Source organism: Lissotriton vulgaris, chromosome 10 (genome assembly GCF_964263255.1).
Source record: "Lissotriton vulgaris chromosome 10, aLisVul1.2, whole genome shotgun sequence".
Taxonomy (NCBI): Eukaryota; Metazoa; Chordata; class Amphibia; order Caudata; family Salamandridae; genus Lissotriton; species Lissotriton vulgaris.
The window spans coordinates 50,851,559-50,871,909 of NC_141698.1; the positions used below are offsets into that span (position 1 = coordinate 50,851,559).

General features: G+C 46.0%; 1 protein-coding gene across 1 annotated transcript in view; it reads right to left on the reverse strand.

Annotated features, from left to right (window-relative positions):
• USP11 (ubiquitin specific peptidase 11) overlaps positions 1–20,351 on the reverse strand; it is a 280,476-nt gene that overhangs the window by 82,798 nt on the left and 177,327 nt on the right. The window contains exons 14-15 of the mRNA XM_086940434.1: positions 18,441–18,553; positions 8,653–9,015 (exon numbers count right to left, since the gene is read on the reverse strand). Of these exons, the coding sequence (XP_086796560.1) occupies positions 8,653–9,015; positions 18,441–18,553 (476 nt within the window). The remainder of the gene's footprint in view (positions 1–8,652; positions 9,016–18,440; positions 18,554–20,351) is intronic.

A 20,351-nucleotide genomic window follows, 5' to 3' on the forward strand; every position in this document is an offset into this window, starting at 1 on the left:
TGTTCAAGGTCAAAAAACAATGTATGTTGTTGATTCACTTTGGTCGGTCCCGCACCCATACACAACATAGAACACAGCTGCACTATTGAAAGTCCGGTGCTTTTAATATGGCATTGTATGCATGAAAAGGCACTTGGAGAGATTCATTCCAACGAAGAAGAGCTGTGGTTGTCCTGAGATGTGATTCCTTGCATCTAAACTTAGAGGTATGGGGTCCACCTGACAAAGGCTAGAGGTTTTCTATAATTATAATAATCTAGCTTATAGCAAGGGGAGGGTTGTAAGGCGCTGTAGACCTGTTTCCAAGGATAGTCGCTCAGCCCCACGCTGTTCGACATCTACATTGCTCCCCTCGCCACCATCGACAGACAACATGGGCTCAGCATAATATCCAATGCAGACGACACCCAGCTCATCCTCTCCCTCATAAGGAACCCGACATCACCAGACTCAACTTCTAGAAGGGACTGAAAGACGTTGCATCTTGGATGAGCAGCAGCTGTCTGAAGTTCAACTCGGAGAAGACAGAAGTTCTCGTACCCCACCCCCTCAGCATGGACAACACTCGGCAACCCACCTACTCCCACGGACCACGCCCACAACCTCGGCATCATACAAGACTACTCCCTCACCATGACCCGACAGATCAATGCAGTTTTACCCTCGTGATACAACAACCTCTGCATCCTTCGCAAGACCTTCCACGCCCACAACCTCGGCATCATACTAGACTCCTCCCTCACCATGACCCGACAGATCAATGCAGTTTTACCCTCGTGATACAACAACCTCCACATCCTTCGCAAGACCTTCAAGTGGATCTCTGCCGAATCGAGAAAGACTGTCACCGACTCATTCATAGAAAACACAACAGAGCAGACCAGGTCTGGAAAAGTGTGTAGCTGTACTAGCCGAGGTGTAACCGTGGATGCATGCATGCACATAAGGTGTTGTAGCACACTGGCTAAATAAATCCCATCAGACCACCCTTTATGGTGGAATTTACGTCATGTGGGATGTTTATTGATCATTCCAAATCACAACCGACTTAGTAGTGTCGATATAAAATGGATGTCAAAAAACTAGCCGTGATGACCATCGTGAAGTGGTATTTGCTAAAGTGCAGTGCTTAAAGGGCAAATAGTGAAAATAAAATTGACTACACGGGCATTGTAAAGTATTCAAACTACACTACATGTGTCAAAAGTTAAAAACACGCCGAGTAGTAAGACTACCCCATGGCGTTATGTGCAAATCGGTCGACATGTTTCAGCCCGTGGGGCATTGCCCCGGCTTTCTTCAGGACCATAAACAGAGAAGCTACTGCAATTGTCAATGATTTGTTAGATCAAGAACAAAGAATGTACTAAGAAAAAGGTACATATCTACCAGGAACCTTCACATTTGACTGCCCACTGGAAGGAGAGAAGAACATCTTCTTCCCAGCTTTTTGTGGGTGACGACCTCACCTCACCCGGCGACCGCTCGGGAGAATGAGGCCCCGCTCTGTCCATCGGTGCCTCCGATGGTAAACCGAGCGGGAGACTCATTCATAACTAGCAGACTGGACTACGGAAATGCCCTCTATGCTGGAATCAACAAATCCCTGCTCTGGAAACAACAGCGGACCCTAATACCTCAACAAGTCTCTTTCCACGCACCTAAGAGAAACCGCCGCTCCGCCGACCTCATTATTGTCGAAACCCTGCATATACGCAGAGCCATAACGGGTGGAAGTGTCTACTCATACATCGCAGCAAAGACCTGGAACGAACTCCCGCTCAACATCAAACGTACCCCCACTCTGGCTAAATCAGAACTGCACGACCCTCCCCACTCCCCCCCTAGTATTAGTACTAGTATTAGTTTGAGAGACTGTTGTCTGAGCTTGCGTATTACTAGTGGAATGAGTGGGAGCGGCGGAAAAGCGTACGCAAATCTGCCTGACCAGTTCATCCATATCGCATTCCCCTCCGACCGTGGGTGTGGAAACCTGGCGGCAAAGGTTGGGCATTTTGCATTTTCGTGGGTGGCAAACAGATCTATCTGTGGATGCCCCCACATTTGGAAGAATGGTTGAAGAACTTGTGGGTGTATCTCCCATTCGTGAATCTGTTGTGACTGACGACTCAACAGATCTGCTATCTGATTGTGAATTCCTGGAAGGTGTTCTACTGTCAGGTGTATGTTTTGAAGAATGGCCCATCTCCAAATGATCTGTGCAAGCTGGGACAGTTGCAGAGAGTGTGTTTTTGTATATAATACATGGCTGTCATAGTCCGTCTGGATTAGGACAGCTTTGTTTCGTACTTGTACCTGAAACGTTTAGAGTGCTAGGAAAATTGCTAGCAGCTCTAGATGGTTGATATGGAACTGTTTTTGTTGGTTGTTCCATTGGCCTTGTGTGGTATAATGCAAGAGATGGGCTTCCCATCCTGTGAGGGATGCGTCCGTCATGAGCACTATCTGTGGAACAGGTTCTAGGAACGGCCGTCCCTTTGTCAAGTTTTTGGTGTTCCACCATTGCAGAAAGCGATATATACTGCTGTCTACCAACACTAGGTCTGTGAGCGGACCTTGAGCCCGATTCCACTGCTGTGCTAGACATTCTTGTAATGGGCACATTTGCAGTCTTGCGGGAGGAACTATGAAGATGCAAGACGCCATCATGCCTATCAGTCTCATGAACACTCTAGCTTTGAGAGACTGCTGGTGTTGAAAAAGGGAGATTTATGTCTGAATGCTCTGTATCCTGGCTGGACTGGGATACACTAGAGCTGTAGATGTGTCTATGGTAGCTCCTAGATACTGATGAAAGTGCAAAGGCTCTAGGTGCGACTTGGTGTAGTTTATTGTAAACCCCTGCAATGTCTGTTTGTTTTGTGTGTGTGTTTTGTGTGTTGGACACACTGGTTGAACGATCTTGCTTTTATGAGCCAATCGTCGAGGTAAGGGAAGACATGTATCTGTTGTCTTCTGAGATGTGCTGCTACTACTGCTAAGCACTTTGTAAACACTCGTGGTGCGGTTGTGACCCCGAACGGAAGGACTTTGAACTGATAATTCTGTCCTTGTATGACAAACCTTAGATACTTCCTGTGCGCAGGATGTATAGGAACATGAAAATAAGCGTCCTTCAGGTCTAGTGTTGAAAGAAAGTCTCCCTGTTGTAGTAGTGGGAGTACTTGTTGTAAAGTGATCATGTGAAAATGATCTGATTGTATGTAATGGTTGAGGGGCCTGAGGTCGAGAATTGGTCTTAGTGGCCCGTCCTTCTTGGGAATTAGGAAGTACATGGAGTAAACTCCTGTTCCCCGTTCCTCTAAAGGAACGACTTGAATAGCATCCTTTTGTAGAAGTGCTATAACCTCCCGTTGAAGCAAAGTTATATGTTCTGTGGACATTGGACGCTGCCTGGGTGGTATGTTTGGGGGGTTGCTGTGAGTTCTAGACAGTAGCCATGTTGGATAATTTGTCTTACCCATCTGTCTGTTGTGATGGAATTCCAGACAGGTAGGAACTGTGATAATCTGCCCCCCACAGGAGTGGAATGCTGTAGGGGAGGCAGAGGGAAGTCACTGTTTGGGAGTGGAAGAGGAGCGGTTGTTATTACCTCTACCTCTTCCCTTATTATTGTTGACTCTGTATCCTCCTCTAAAGTAGCCTTTGCTAGAGGAGGTCTGTGTGTGCGTCTTAAAAGATGATGTTTTATCTGTGCCGGTCTGCTTGGAGCCTCCTCTATAAAAGGAGCGGCGAAAATAACTTCTAGTCTATGTGGATTGTAATGCACCCTTAGCTGTGTCCGTGTCTTTCTTCATCTTTTCTAGTGTGTGGTCTACTTCCGGCCCGAACAACTGGTTCTGATTGAAGGGCTGGTTCAAGATGGTAGTCTGTAACTCTGGTTTAAAACCTGAAATGCGTAACCACGCAGGACGTCTGAGTAGAACACTAGTATTGACTGCTCTGGATGCTGTGTCAGCTACATCTAGTGCACATTTAATTGAGGCATTGGATATTAATTTGCCTTCTTGTAAGAGCTCTGCTGCCTGATCTTTGTATTGATCTGGGAGGTGCTCCATTAGTTGTCCTAATTGGTCGTAGTGAGCCCGGTCATAATGTGAGAGTAGGGCTTGTGTATTTGCTATGCGCCATATGTTTGTTGCCTGCGCAGCAATCAGTTTCCCTGACGCATCAATAACTTTAGATTCTTTGTCAGGCGGGGGCGTGTCACCAGAGGTCTGGGAATTGGCTCTTTTATGTTCATTAGACACTACCAAAGAGTCTAGTGGCAGATGTCCCTTAATATAGACTGGATCAGATGGTGCTGGGCTATACTTCTTTTCTATTCTTTGATTTAACACCCTACATCGTACCGGGTCTTTAAATATTTCTGGGGCATGTTTAATGACTCCTTTGATCATGGGTAGTATTTGTGTAGACCTTTGTGACTGCTCAAATGTATCCAGTAAAAAATCCTCATCAAAGGCATCAGAGTGCATTGGAACCCCATGGTAAAGGGCAGCTCTATTTAATAGATGATTAAACCCAATACTATCCTCTGTAGGGGAAGGTTTTGTTGGGTAGTACTGAGGATCAGGAATGTTTGGCACATTGTGAGGTGGAAAACCATATATGTCGTCATCCTTCGGATATTCTGGATTGACATCTTCATCTAAAGGGTATGCATGTGGCTCTGGTACGTCATTCCCCGCACCTAGATCATACTCTTCGTCAGTGTGGTGTGATGATGCAGTAGATTGAATAGGAGAAGCTCTAGGTTCAATACAAGGAGGGATAGGAGAGGAAGAAGGTGAAGGAGAGGAAGTGTGCATTGGAGAAGTTGCACAATCCTTTTTGGTAGGAACCACAGGTAGAAGTGATGTGTCTGCTGGTCTCTTGTAAGGAATTGCTTCCACATGTCCAGTTTTTAGATTGAAATAGATCTTTCTTTGTTTAGGATCTGGTCTAAACAGTTCTTCCTCCTCTACAATCATCTTTGGCGTCGATTTTTTCGGTGCCGATAGGGGTTGTTTTGTGTTTATTGCTTTAGGAGGAGTTATCGAGTCCTGTGGCAAATTTTTCAGTGCCGAAGGTGGTTTCGGCTTGGTGGGCTTGATAGAGGGTTTAGGTGTCTCTGTATCAGGCCTTGGAGTCTTTGGTACCGATGTTGGAGATTTCGGCGTGGAGACAGGTCTCGTTGGCCCTGCGGCGTCGGACTCTGGCTTTCCATCTTTATTTTTGGAACCGGAAGGTTTCGGAGTCGAAGCTTTCAGATCCGGTACAGTTTTTGGCTTCGTCACCGATGTGTCTTTTGGTTTGGGTGCCGAAGGATCTTTGTGTTTGGGCACCGAAGGGCGTCTTGGCTTCCGTATCGAAGAGTTCCTCGGTGTCGAAGGATGTTTTGGTGCCAATGGAGGAGGTGGAATTGGCACATGTGGTTTCGTTGGTGCCGAGGCACCGGAAGGTGTAGTCTTTTTCCTCGGAGCCGAGCCCGAAGGCGGGCGTCTGAGGGTAGATTTCGGTCTCGACTGGGCCCCATGGGCGGAGTGCCGACCGCTGCCTTTGGTTTTGGTAGTGTATGTTGTGCAGGGGGCAAGAGTACTCACGGGCTGCCGAGATAGAATCGAGTAGTCTGAGTCGTCTGCCCCCGATATGATCTGGAGATCAGGCGAGTCTTCCTCGGCGAAGAGTGGAGCCTCGTCCTCGAAGATATCTTCGAGTGGATCCTCTTCCCCGGAGAAGTCCTCTCCGACGATCTCCTCCTCAAAGATGGCCTCCGGTGCTGGCGCTGATCTCCTCATCTCGTGTCGACAGGCCCTCCGATTCCGAACAGTCTTCCTCTATCGGAAGGATGCACAGGCTGTGCAGGTCAACTCGTCGTGTTCCGGCGATAGACAGAGGTTGCAGACCTCCTGATGGTCGCTATGAGGGAATTTTGCTCGACATACCGGGCATCTCTTGAATGGAGTTCTGTCCATGAGGCGTAGGCCGTACGGTGCCGATAGGCCCAACGGCCCGCGTCGACGCACCGGAATGTAGCTGGTGATGTCGAAAAGTCTATTCGATGTCGAAAATGTTTATATAAAGTTTCACGCTTCGAAGTTGCTGAAAGTCTTTTCTAACCAGAGAGGAAAACTTTCATCCGAACCCAGTGGCGGAAAAAAACAATCTGAGGATGGAGTCGATGACCATACGCAGTATTGTCCAAGGGAGGAGTCACCTATCTCATGACTACAAAGACTTCTTCCAAGAAGACAACAACCTGCACTCATCCGAGCCCAACACCAAGTGGCGATCTATTGCTAAGTGTACGATCTGCAGCTCATATGCCTCGAATTCTGGTCTACCATCTTGACAGACAAAAGTGAAATACGCTATGACTGGTTCCACTCCATACACCAATTTCAGCTGTTTCTTTTTAGAACTCGCGGGTTCAAAGGCATTCACTTGGACAACTTATACTTAGTTCAAAGTTCCTACTCAGGGTAGCCTTGCCTAGCAAGAAGTCAGACTTCTTTCTGTCTGGAATGGGAATAAATGGAGTCATCAGATGCCTTCTGGCAATTAGGGGCATAAACGGTTTCCCTGCAGTGCTGATGTGGTCAGGGACAAAGGGGGTACACAAATGATACAGCAGTGATATAGGTTATAATCCTTCCCATCTTGGCCTTTAGTAACGCAGGCAGACGTTTGGGTTACCTTATGTGCTGGGGCAATGCAGACGTGACCATGACTCGGCAAAGTTCACAGTAGTTGTGCAATTTAACTCCTTTCAAACAAGCTGCACTCTCGATTGTCTGCCAACTTCTCTCATAGCAGGCAATACACTACTCCTTGCACAACACTCCAGCATCACTTTCAGCTGGATTTTTCTCTCGTCTTAGTCCTTGGTCTGGAAGACGGATGACCGTTTAAGCAGACTCTGTCCCTGGAATTTAGACTGCTATGCTCTTGCACAGCTCCTCCTTAAGTAATGAAGATTCCAATAACTATGTACTAGTCTAGCATAGATTCGCAGTAGACTCTTGCTTGGTTCAAAACGTGTGGGCTTCTTCAATCAAATCCTGCATGGCCACTGCATGATGAGCTCATTACAGGGCTATGGGCAAAAGGAGGTGACCACTGACCCAGGTTGAAACATGGATTCGTACAGTCAGCAGAGTAAGTTCTGACAGATGCATAACCGCAAGCTTTAAAGGGAAGAAGGCCTGCCACACAACTTGAAGGAAGACTGATACACAGAACACTAGTGGTGAAGTTTAAGAATACACACAAGAAGAGCATGATCCCAGATCAGCAGTGACCTGGGCAGCCTCACACAAAGCACTTAACCCTTTCAGGTTGTCCTAGGAGGTATCTAAAATGGATTCACTCTACACTCTTACCTGTGCGTACACAATCACTGCACTCAACTCATAACACATAATGGGACACACACACTAAGCACACATCCTACATGCATGAGATTGCAAGATCTAGTTTACATGATCGAGACAAGCAGAAATCATCCTCTTCATGGAGACGTAAAAAGGCATAGCCCTTAATTAGCAATCTTGCTGCCACCACTACCAGTCCCATGAAAGCCACTCTTAAGAAGGGTTTATAATTTGCCTGCAGTGTCGATCTCTGAGCACGTAATTGGGGGTTCTCAGATAATACCAGGGAGGCTATCAGTGAGCCTGTATGGCTGCCATGCTCTCTGTGGCAAAAATCCCTACCAGAAAGTAACATAAGGCAGAAGTGCACATTCTCTAGAGGTATACAGTGGCTCTTCTGTCCTTTCAGTCATTAAAAGAACCTCCGGTTAAAGTTTAGAACAAATGGGTGTCTGCAGTCATTATAAAAAAGTGCCTGGCATATTAGAATCCAACAGAAATTCCAGTTCACATCATAAGTCTACTTCCCCATTACCAAGTATTTTATTCGCTTTAGATACCATTCTTGGGTCTGCGGTAACAGTAGTGGTAAGGAAGTGAAAGTGGGCATCCTCTTGTAGGTTGCTCTACATTATACGAGTGGAAGCCAGATTTTTGCCACAGGGATTGCAGTTAGATTCTCCCCTTTGTCAGGGCCTAGATTGATCGAAAGATATTAAATGCACATGGCGTACATTGACAAGGACAGGTTTGCCTTGAGTGCCTTTCTGCCACTTGGGTGCAAAGAGGGATGTCTGATTTAGTCTGGTGGACTCGCACTGGATGTCCACTCAAATGGATTTTGTACCTTACATCTACTCCAAATAATTTAATATTCTACTTCATTACACTTCTGTCACTTTTAATCACTATAAATAGTAGGCTTAAGAGGTAGCAGGCATCTATGTATAGGCATACCAGTAAAAAGACCTGGGCCTGACCAGTATATTCCCACCACCAGTCCCAGCTCAGCTTGAGCTGAGTGGTCAGTAACCACCCTAACGTAGAAAAATGGTCCACACTGGGTGTCGAAATGGGTCATCCTCCATGGACATGCATGGCTGCCATTGCTATGACATGAGACTTATGGTAATTCAGAAAAAACTAAAATGTCAGGATGGCACAGCCATCGTACGGACTTCCTTTTATCCTAATAGTGCTGCTTGCTAACAGCAGACATACATATCTTAGAAGGTAATATGATCAATTGATACATCCCCCAGTCCCAATTACTTACAGCTGAAGGAGACAGAGTTCCCATCGTCTTGGTAGACGCCACGGTCACTGGTACCATTGGAGTTGACAGTCTGCAATGTAAAGAGCAGTTTCCGCCGCCGCTGCCTCTCTCTGCACTTGCGCTTGGCCTGGCTGTTCATGCTGGGACTAGGCGGGCTGATGGTGTGACTTGGCCGGGCCACAGCTCCACTGCCGCTGCTACAGCTGGCGCTCTTTCCTTCATCCTCTTCCTCCTCAGCTTCCCCATTGGAGGGATCGGACATGAGATCAGCCTCTGATGCTTCAGACTTGTCATCTGCTTCACCACTGCCACTGGCCTCTTGGTCTTGAGTTGCCGTGCTCTGCGGACTCCCCTCGTCTTCGCCTGGTAGATTAAAAGGGAAAAAGAAATATATACTTGACAAAAACGTGCTGTAAAAAGACAAAAATAGAGGTAGATAAGGAAAGCACTTAAAAATGTTGGAAAAAATGAAATCTTAAAAAAAGTCATAATAAAGATCGAGCTGGCAATAATATTTTGTTTCAACTCCTCTTTGTGCACCTCTCTTACATGATTATGGGACAGCACTAAACGAGAAGGGAAATCACATGCTGTAAGAAACTGGCTCTATATATACTACACCAAACTGAGGTACAGTGTGTATAGAGTCCAAGAGTCCCAGGAGGAAGGCAGAGGTTAAAGTTAGATAGAACATTACTCTGCAAAGTGGTAGCTTGGTCGAGCAGTAAGGCGGTATCAGAGGACAGTGTTAAGCATTTGATGTACACACTCAGTCAGCAAATGATTTCACACACAAGAACTGAACTCTAGGCCAATTATTTTTGTATAAAAATATATTGTTGTTTATTTCTAGAACCAAGCAAGCCTGGTAGAGATAAGCATTAAATACTTTTAAGTAGCAAGCGACTGGATATAGAACACTTTGAAAATGCAGTAGGAATTGTACTTTGTTTGATTTACAGGGGAGCAGTAGAATGCAACACTTCGCAAATACTAAATCCGTGCTGGATGCCTAGATTCATCACTGGTATATAAAATAATGTTATACACGCGCACTCCAAGTGAAAATAGATTGTTGTTGGAGTGTGCTCCTGGGTGCGCACTCTGAAGTGCACTTCGATATAATCCAAAAAACACGTGCCCCTCAATATGGGAACATCCCCAGGTCCCAGCAATGCCCCTTCTGGAGTTGAAACCTAATCAAAAAAAAAAGTTGATACTTTGCAGTGATTCTTGATTTATTCAATCATTAGGTTCAGAGTTATATTTCACTCAAATCTTCATTTCTCATATATTCCAATATGCATATTACTGAAAACTCCAATGCATTTCGGCTAGTTCATAGCCATCAGGGAGTTCAAATCTGAAAATGAAAATATGCCAAAAGTACATGAGGACCATGTCCCTTACTCAAAGAAGAATTATAATATACTGTGACAGGTTTCAAAAACTATTAAACTTCAATGTTACGGATATCAAAAACTAGTGCTCAAAAAGATCAGTGCGTAAGCAGAAACTGAAAGAAAACGGCGTGATGAACTCAAAAGTCTAAAAAGCATTCCACGTGGTGAGGGTGCTTAATAAAACGTAGTGAGGGTGCTTACTAAAACGGAGCTTTGTGAACTCTCAGTCATGCTAGAAACGTTAGCGGATTCGAAAGAGCACGTATAAATAAAACAAAGGCTTTGTGCAACATGAGTTAAAAGATACTCCGGGATGGTTATAACATGCCGTGATGTCATAAAGAACTGAGTGCTTATTATCAATCTAGTGTTAATCACATTTCTAAAGGGTTAAAAGTGGTCAGTGACATTGGCAAAAAATAAATCCAACAAAGTGCATCTATGACGCGTGAGTGTAAACACTAACACTAAACAACAATTCTGAAAACTGACCTCGGAAGAGGTTCGACTCATGGTGAATACAACCGTAAATGAAAAAGTGCATCAATAATGCCACTAGTGTTCAGTCCAGCTTTCAGAGTAGCCATTATGGTGCTGTGGAGTTCGTAATGACAAACTCCCAGCACCATATACTCAATGTCAGCACAGCACTTGCAGTGCCCAGGAATGGACCTGGGTACTGTAGGAGTACAGGGCTCATGCACCTGCACCCTCACCACTGGCATAGGGCACCCAGCTAGAGGGGTGACTCAGGTATGCCAGGGCAGTGTGTTGTGGGCATGGCACACAGGGATGTGTGCCATGTTGACTCTTTGTTTTGTTCTGCACCACAACAATCAACCTGCAAAGGCAGTGTGTGTGTGTGTGTGTCAGGGTACAGGGCCTCTGAGGGTAGCACAATAAGTGCTGCAGCCCTCAGAGGCCTCCTCTGGTCACAGTGCCCTGTGTACTGGTGGTACCATTTACCAGCGGCTGACTTGTGGCCAGAGATGCAAATTGGGTTTAGGTTTCAATGCAGTTTTAGGGAAGGAACATAGCCCTGGGTACCTGACTAGCAGGAGCCCAGGGCAAACTCAGTCAAAGAACATCAGCAATTCAGCAAAACTCTGGGTATAAGATTGCAAGAAAGAGGGCACTTTCTCACACATGCACAGCCGGATCCGTGTCCATACACCCCATTTCCACACAAATCGGTATTAATTCCACCTGGGCCACTTTTTCATTCCTCTTTAGCTTTTATTTAAAAAGTGTGCACACCTTTTTTCTGTTGAATGAAGTTTTTCTGTTTTATTAACCTTTGTTCACTATTTTTCACTACAGAAGTTCTTGATTTTACTTTTTCATTCCAGGTATCTGGTGTCAGGTACAGATTGTCTCCGTGGGTTAAAATCTGGGTGTTTGATTCCCCACTGGCAATGCTTAGATTGATGCTATCCTAACCATACTTGCTGTTTTCTTAACAAGAATAGTTAATTTCTAGGGACTTTATGAACAAACTAAATATAAGTTAACATGACCTTTCAAAGTTTTTTTCGTTCCGCATGGGGAACGTTTATCCTAGAGGGGTGTGAAAAGCCTTCATAATCTACAGAGGGTGGAATCTAAATGTGAGTAACCAGAAGAACCCCCTAGTTACCTTTTGTTGGAAGAAGGTTCTCTACAAACCATACCAAAATGAGTTTTTCAAAGAAAAGCATAAGTAGGAAGTGAGATAATGGCGGACACTATGCTAAGTAAAGGTTTATCCTTATGTGTCTAGTCTTATTGTAAATATCTCATTGTCATGCACTACAATACTGATATAATTCTCAATAGCAGTATGTAAACAATCTTATATACTTTGTTAAATTAAAACATTTTATATATTTTTTATTTGAAATGTAAAAAAAAAAACTAATTCCAACACTTGGTTCCAATATTACATTTCTATTTAAAGTATGGGAATTTTACCTTTAAATAATTATGTTTTTTATTTGCTTTCTTAAATGACTTCTGTAGGAAGCTGGATCTGTATATATTACACCGAAATGAGGTATAATGTGCACAGAGACCAGTGGAACCCCAAAGGTAGGCAGACGTAAAAGTAGACTGCACCTTACTCTCTATTTGTGGTAGTGTGGGAGAGCAGTAAGGCTTTATCAGAGGGCAGTGTTAAGCATTTGTTGTACACACTTAAGAAGCAAAGTATGTCACACACTCAAAGACTGAACTCCAACCAATTTGTTTGTATAAAAATATTATTTTGTTATATTTATTTTCTGGAACCAAGCAAGCCTGGAACAGGTAAGTGTCAATGGTACTTTTCAATAAAGGTTGAACAATACAAACAAGCTGAATGAAAGGGTCTTTGTTACATGTTTGTAAATACTTAAATGACAGCGAAAATTATAGTTAGATTACTTTTCAGATTACTTTATGGATTACTTTTTCTACTCAGTGTGATATTTGTAGATATCCCACTGGGACATTTCCTAGAGAAAAGTTAAGTAAATCAGTTTTTAGATATTGTTACTTTTTCAAATTCTTATACAAAACCAACTCCACACTAAGAACAGTTAAGCAATTAAGCAGTCAATGCAGTCCTATGGGATGAAAGGTGGTTATCGGTTTCAAAGTAAGTGCTTGGGTTTGGGAGTTGGTGTACACCAGGGTCAAGGATGCGCTCTCAAAGCACCCTCAGTGGCACTAGGGCGGCCTGGTGCAGAGTGCTGAGGCTCAATGTTATCTAATAGGGGATAGGGAGCCTCCGGTTGGTGGCTGCTCACGAGCAGGCCACAAGGTTGTGGGGGGAAAGCTCCTGGCGTTAGGCTCTTGGCAAAAGAGGATCCAAGTTAGCACCCAAAGTATACTTGCAGCGGCGCAGAGGCGGCTGGGTGCAGGGTGCTGTTTTGGTGTTGAGTGCCCTGTTGATTTCAATGGGGATTCTCTGGTTGCAACAAAGTCAGCAGGCTCGGGGATGAAGATCTTCTGGAGGTGCCCACCAGTTGGAGAAGTAAGTTGGGATGCATGGGGAGGCTGGGACACAGTCGGTTGGGCCACTCAAGGCCATTGGCCGTCTGGTGCAGGGGTGTCTTTAGGTGTCTGGTTTTCTTACTAGCTCCGGTCGGTGTCAGTGGGATCGGTCCTCCACAAAGGGGCTGCAGGTTTCACTTGGAGATTCAAGGGGGGTCGGAGATCACCAGATCTCAGGTCAGGATCGCTGGAGAGACCTCCTCGTGGTGTTGGGTCTCTCGTACTCGGGCCATGGGCGTCGGGTGCAGACTTGCGGTTTTGGCTGGGGCCAGAGTCTGCGGTGAGCAAATCTGGTACTCACGGGAGACAAAGTATTGGATTTGGAAGGCTGGGCAGGTCCTACGGGTTCTTGAGGCTGCAGGACACACTGGGATTTCGCTGTATCTTGCTCGAGGGGCGGAAAGGTTGTTAGGGTTGGGACCAAGTCAGTGGGCATCCTCCTCTTCTTTGTTTCAGAACGGCTTCTTTGGTCCTTCTTCTCTTCTGGTCGGTTCTGGTCTGAGGAGGCAAGGTTTGGGGTTGCCCCTAGATACTAGATTTAGGGGCATTACAAGTAAGTAAAGGTTGGGGCCAATGGGTCCCTTCCTTGGGGTGGGTACACCCCCCATTATGTCAACCTCCAGTGAGAGGGAGCAATATTCCTCGCTCTGGTTGGCTGGTCCCCCATCAGCAAGATGGCATGGAGTGAGAGTTGTGCTTCACCTTGCCTCCCCACCTGAGGAGTAGGGTTGGCAAAGGTGGACACACCGCCCTTCGTCACTTGGTTTTCCTGCCGATTCTCCCGCCCCACGTGGGGTCCAGAACCGGCGGGAGGCAGAAAAGGGCTGGGGTAGCTCACAAAGGCAGCAATCATTTGAAGCTTCCCCTTTGTGGACCCTTTCCATCCTGTGGGAGGAGGCTTGGCACCTGGTCTCAAGATGCGCATTGTTTCAGACCCGGAGAGCAGCAGGGTCTCGACCCAGGGGTCCAGAAACATATTTGATGGTGGCAGCTGGCGAGTAGCCACTCAGCCAGGACACTAGAGTTGGGTTGTTTTTCAGGGGGTATCTCCAAGATGCCCCCAGAGTGTATTTTTCATTAACTCCCACACTGGCATCAGTGTTGGTTTAATGTGCTGAGAAGTTTGATACCAAACTTACCAGTTTTTCAGTAAACCCATTATGGTGCTGTGGAGTTCATAATGACAAACTGCCAGCACCATATACTCTTAATGGCATTACTAAACCTACAATGTCTAAGAATTGGCTTAGACAATGTAGAGGTACAAGGCTCATGCAACTGTACCCTCACCACTGGTATAGTGCACCCAGCTAAGGGGGGGTTGGACGCTGACTTAACTATAACTACCTAGCGGCGACTGCCGCTAGACATTTGAAAGTATTAAGGGTGGTCTACAGAATTCGCTTAAGCACGAGCAGGAATTGAAGGGTGCGTCGAGTCTTGGACAATGTTTCAACCAGAAAGTTGTTGGTTTCCTGGACAACATGCATCTCAACTTTATGATAGTGGCTGCCCCGTGTATGACCTTAATATAAGTAGCATTGTAATTAGGGTGTGAATGCTTGGCTGGATGCAGATCACCCAGGGGATCAACATCATAGTTGTACCAAGGTCATCCCAGGCCTCGGGGTCCTAGGGAGCATTCTACAGTTCAGCCCGATGTAGTATCTGCCCTCCCCATAAGAAGTGTGTGGTAACCTCTCTGGTATGTATGACGGAGGTGGTACATGAGGTGGTGATGGCGAAGTTAGAGGATGTGGGCGGGAGGTTGAGCAGGAAGAGGGCTAGTGCCACTGGCCTTAGATCTCTTATGCTTGGGAGGTTGAGGAGACTCCTAATAATCTGTTGCTTGAAAGCTCATTTTCTCTTCCTGGGAGGTGCCCTGCAGCTTAGGGGCAGGTTGGTGAAAATTCTGCTGTCTGTGGGTAAATGAACACCCGTTGTTGAGAATCTACTCCAGTAAGCGTTGAAGAACAGGTTACTCTGAATATTCCGAGATGGAGGTCTTTGCTGTTTTCGACACAGAATGACTCTTCAAATTAGAGGGAGCCCTCAACATGGTCGATGTGAATGATTTAAACACCAATGGTGTCCTCTGCGCAGTCAGCTTCAATGGCTGCTTCGGTGCCGACTTCCGTGCCAGAGGAGAGGGTAAGAGCTCTGAATGGGGCCAAGGTTTATGTTGGGCCTTTGTGGGCGTGGAAGGTATCAGTGTTGGCTTTGAAGCCTTTTGTGGGTGCCAACAATTGCCTGAAGGCAGTGGTGGCCCTTCAAGCTGCTGTTGACTCATGGCTCAACGCCAAGTCCCCCTCACTTGAACATTACACAGACTGTACATGTGGCAGCTTCGTGGAAGTGGGTTGTATGTGGGTGCCAACCACACTCACGGACAGAGCCAAATGTGAAGCCTTGCGGTCTTGATGCTCTTCTCCTTCAGACTTGGAGACTGAGCTCGCCTCCGAACTAATCAGTTGGGTCTCGGAGGGACCAGCTTGTTCCTCCACCTCAACATCACATTCCTTGAAGATGTTGAGGGTATCGTCGGACTCCTGCTTCTACTTTCTCTGGTAGCCCCACTGTTGGACAGGCCACGTGAAGGGCTTGCTCCCTCCCCGCATGACAAGGCCCGAGCCCGGCCCTCTAGGTGTAACCCACAGTAACCACCCGCTCCCCGTCTCATACGGGACCTCTGCCCCCGGACATCCCTGCATCATGGGCCCGGTTCACTACCGGCCCCCTCGCCCGGCCTGGGCGCCATCTTGGACATTGCACCACGAGGCCGCGTGGCCTCCAATCGACCCTAAACCTGGGCCTGGCCAGGCCCCGACATCCCGGCACCACCATCCACCCAGGAGGTGAACGGACCACTTGGCAGGTCAATGGGAGAAAGGAGTGTCGATGGCTCTCCCCCGCCAGGTGCCGATCGCCCCCCAGCTCCCCCAAGCGCTGGCTCCACCCCCCTGCTGGGTGTCTGGACTCCCTCATCCCGGACCTCCCGACCTCCAAGTGCGAGGGTCCGGACATCAAAGGGGGCCAGACCTATAACTGGGGCAGCTCCAGAGCAGGAAGGCTGTTGTATCCTGGAGTCGAGAGACGCAGTGAAGAACTCATCCTTGACGGACTACTGGCGCTGCCGTAGCCCTGCCTTGCGAACTATCGACCTGCCTGCTGGCGCTGCCGCAACCATCTGAAACCTACATCGTCGTCGGGACCTGCTGGCGTGGCCGCGGACCGTTTGTAACCACCACCTTCATCGGGACCTGCTGGCTCCGCCGCGGACCGTCGCTACCTTCAACCATCTCGGGACCTGCAGGCTCCGCCGCGGCCCGATCATCTAGAACGCCGAGCTCGAGGATTGTGAGCTATTTCATCTACCAGATTGGTAACGAGACTGTCCCGCTACCCCTTTCCCAACCAAGAGACTAGAATAGAGGGGAGCCCTGAGTCCAGACCTCCTTGTACCATCTCACCGTACTTAAAGAATTGCTTATAAAGTAACGTTGAACCGTATCCTTGTGTGGTGTACATCTGTGGGGGGGAAGTTACTTGTCTGTACGATCGTTGGAGACGGCTCTCCCCGGAGACCTCTCCCCTTGTCCTCGGCCGACCCTCCCGGTCCGTCTAACACCCACCTACACTTGTGTCAGCACTGAAAAGTCATATTTGACCAGAAGATGAAGCAGGCCCAGCACACAGTGTTGTCACATTCAGGGGAAGAGGCAGAGATTGGCAACTTGATGGTCAGCCCAGGGAAACATGGAATGGCACTGGGGACGGTATTGAAGCGGCATCCTTTTCATCACTGACCTGGCAATCTCATCAACGGGTTGGGGGAAGAGATGGGCGGGAGGTCCCAGAAGGGGGCAGAGGCTGTAGCATTGAGGTATCAAAAGGAGCCAGGATTTTTATGTTCACTTGGTGTAGATGAAAGCGGAAACCGAAGTGAGGATCTGAAGCAGTGAATTAAGCAGATAATACAGGAGTCTAGCATCAAATGGCCCGGCAGTAAGCTTTGTCAGGTGCCAAACATGCAGCCCTATCAGTAAATGTCCAAATCCGATGGCAGAAAAAAAAAAAAATTCATTAATAGAGCCGGTGCCCATGTACATTACCAACTAAGGGAGGAGTAGCTGCCTTGAAATACATCTTCGAACAAAAAGTTGCAAAGGTCGGAGCCCAACACTTGCTACAAACATAAGACTTTCATAGTAATAGTCAACATTTTTCTTGCTTTTGATATCTGTATGCAGGCAAGAGGTGTATAACAAATATATAGCAAAGAATAGATGTGGCTGCTTTATATGTCGCATCATTAGTGAATTGCAATTGCTGAAGAGATGCTTCTTATTGTTCGGAAAGGAAAATACAAATTCTTCAGGACCATAGAGGAAAGTAACTCAATTTATGTAGTGTTGTATTAAAAAAAAAAAAACTTAAAAAGGACATAGTTTGAATGGATTTTTTTTAATCTTAAGGTGAAGAAAGGATTTAGATAATTTTCAATGGATCCTCCATATAATGCACCCAATTTCCTCCTATGTGTTCATCACAATTTTACAGGAGTGCAATCCAGATATGGGAGCAGGAATCAAAGTAAAGATCATGGCAGAGAAATCCTTAAGGAGCTCGTCTGTGACTCCTGGGAGGTTACAGAGGCTTGCAATAGCCTTTAGTGTGGGGAAAGAAAACAACATGTTTGATAGTGGAAGCTAGCACCAGCGCAAGGATAAGGTCTGTCAAGTAAAAGTTACACAGGTGCACTAACCTGACAGGGGCCATGAGTAGGGAGTGATCCAGAAAGTTATGCTGGGCAGCAGTAACATGAATTCTAAGAATTCAAGATTCAGTCCAGTTCCCAGCGCAAAGATAGAAGTGCTGAAGAGATATACTAATAAATATTCGTAACCTGTGGTAGCTTATTGCAGTTTATATAAGAGTAAGAGACATTTGGATATGGAAAACTTTAAAGCAGTTTCCCAGAGAATCTCAGATGACCTAATCTGACGTAATGAACGTGGGCTTTTCTAATTTAAGGATTTGTATATCTTTGTGAAGGGATGTGTCAAACTTCAAGACATTCATGGCATTTTGCACATTGGTACTTGCAAGCTCTTTATTTTATGTGGCACCCCCTCACTATGGAAAGTTCTGCTTAGATTAAGATCCTGTACATAAAAGGAAATTCTTTATCACACTAAGGATCTCATAATGGAAAGAACATTTTGTCTAGAGTAAAATAAAACCAATATTTGGTCTTTGAAAATGTTGAAGGCAAAGGGAATATAATGGCAGTTTTGCACCTCCATCACTTGTTGTTGATACATTCAATCAAAATGTTTAGTAATCATCAACCTAGTCTATTGAGGATCTTACCTTCACTCAATCCATTAGTCCGTTTGTTGTACAGATCTTCCTCCTCACTGTTGTCTTCCTCATCTTCATCATCCTCTTCCTCATCATCAGAGTCAGGCCGTGTCACATATCGACTGGAAAGAAAAGCAACATGTCAAAGTTTAGAACAATAAATTCGTTTTACAAAGACATACATTGGGAAAACATTGTACAATTGAATTCACTTAAAAATAACACGGTCCTGCATAAAAATCTCTCAAGGGCCAAGTTCGCTTGAGGCCTCACTGCGGTGAAGACCTATGAAAGGGGCAGACATTTAAATGAGGAAGTAGTCTTCCTATCAGAGAGCTCCCACATAAAAGGCAGCTTAACCACCAAAGTGGCACAACCTATGCTGTTTCCACTTTTTTCAAATGATTGCACTTTAATCTGCTTACCCTGCAAGATAAGCTTTTTAAAAAAAAAAAGGAACTTGCTTGAAATCTCACTGCCTTACAGTGACGGCTGGTGGTGGAGGCGGAGCCTGAAAGAAGAAACTAGTCTTCCTACTGGACAGCATCCATGGAAAAGGCAGCTAATGCTCTGGATGGTGCAAAGCTTATATTGTGAGCAGTGTGTCAATGCTGTGCTGTCTGGCAGGCAGGGTGGTGGGCAGACCAGTCTGTCACAGCACAGAAGAATATCAGAACACACTGGTTAGGTATTCGTGCTAGGTACGCTTGCATGTTACCTAACCCAAGCATTATCAAACGTGAATCACTCCTTAATAAACCCTCCTAACCTCAAGAATTTAACTGCTTTTGGATTTCTGAGAGAGATGGGTATTTTTATCAAATCCATGTGTGTCAATAGCCACTGCCACACAGAGCAGGGAACCAGATGAGTAAAATCTCTATAAACATGCCAGCCTCCACACTGGCTGGTTAGATCAAACTGGCTCCAAAGACAGGTTCATATAAAAAAATCTTATGAACACAAGTAACATCTCCAGCTGCCGCGGACTAGGAAAGCACAGAGTTCTGGAGGGAAGCGTAATGCGTTATGAAATCGGAATGCTGATTGTGGAAAGCTAGCTATGACTGGTGATATTGGCACAATAAGAGAGACATTAAGCCCTATGTAAGCAAACAATTACTGCCTCCGGGCTCACCAGAGAGCAGGGCCCAAAGACTGCCGCATGCCATTGAGGCTCTGCCGGGATAGGTTATAATTAGTCAGTAATACGCCCTTTGAGTGTCCAGATTTTCCCCAAACAAGCTAATCTGGGGTGGTGGGAGTGGTGCTGATTCGCAGGCTGTAGGCCAGCGCATATATCAACCAGATTGTAGGCAAACAAGACAAGACTTATGCTAACAACAATAACATAGCTAAAACTTCCTTTGCTTCTACAGTACTCTATATTAGACGACAGCCACACACACTGCTGTACAAATACACAGATACCTTTACTCCATACAATTGCTGTGATTAGATGATATACAAATACACTATCTGGCTGTACCCTTCACAGTGGATAAGACAGAATAGGCAATCAGCGGCATTCCGGGAGATAAGGCACCCAGGTTAGATCGCCTGTCACTTTAGTTCTATAGAGTGTATGCACACATACAGGCAACTCATCTTCCGGTGGTCTATAAGGAGGCTCTTTGCCTCAGTTGGCTCTAGCCATTGAAGCCATATTAGTCACCATACTGAAGCAAGATAAGCCCCCTGAGCGATGCAATTCGAACAGATCGCTCTCCATGATTAATGTGGACAATAAGATACTAGCCAAACTGATTGCTAATAAACTGGTGGCACTGTTGCCAGACATTGTTTGGCCTGCTAAGTCAGAGTTTATACAAGGGCACTCTACCGCCCAAAATTTGCGATCCACATTCACGCTTCTATACACTTTGCACTCCCTGATACAAGCCATGACAATCTTCCTGA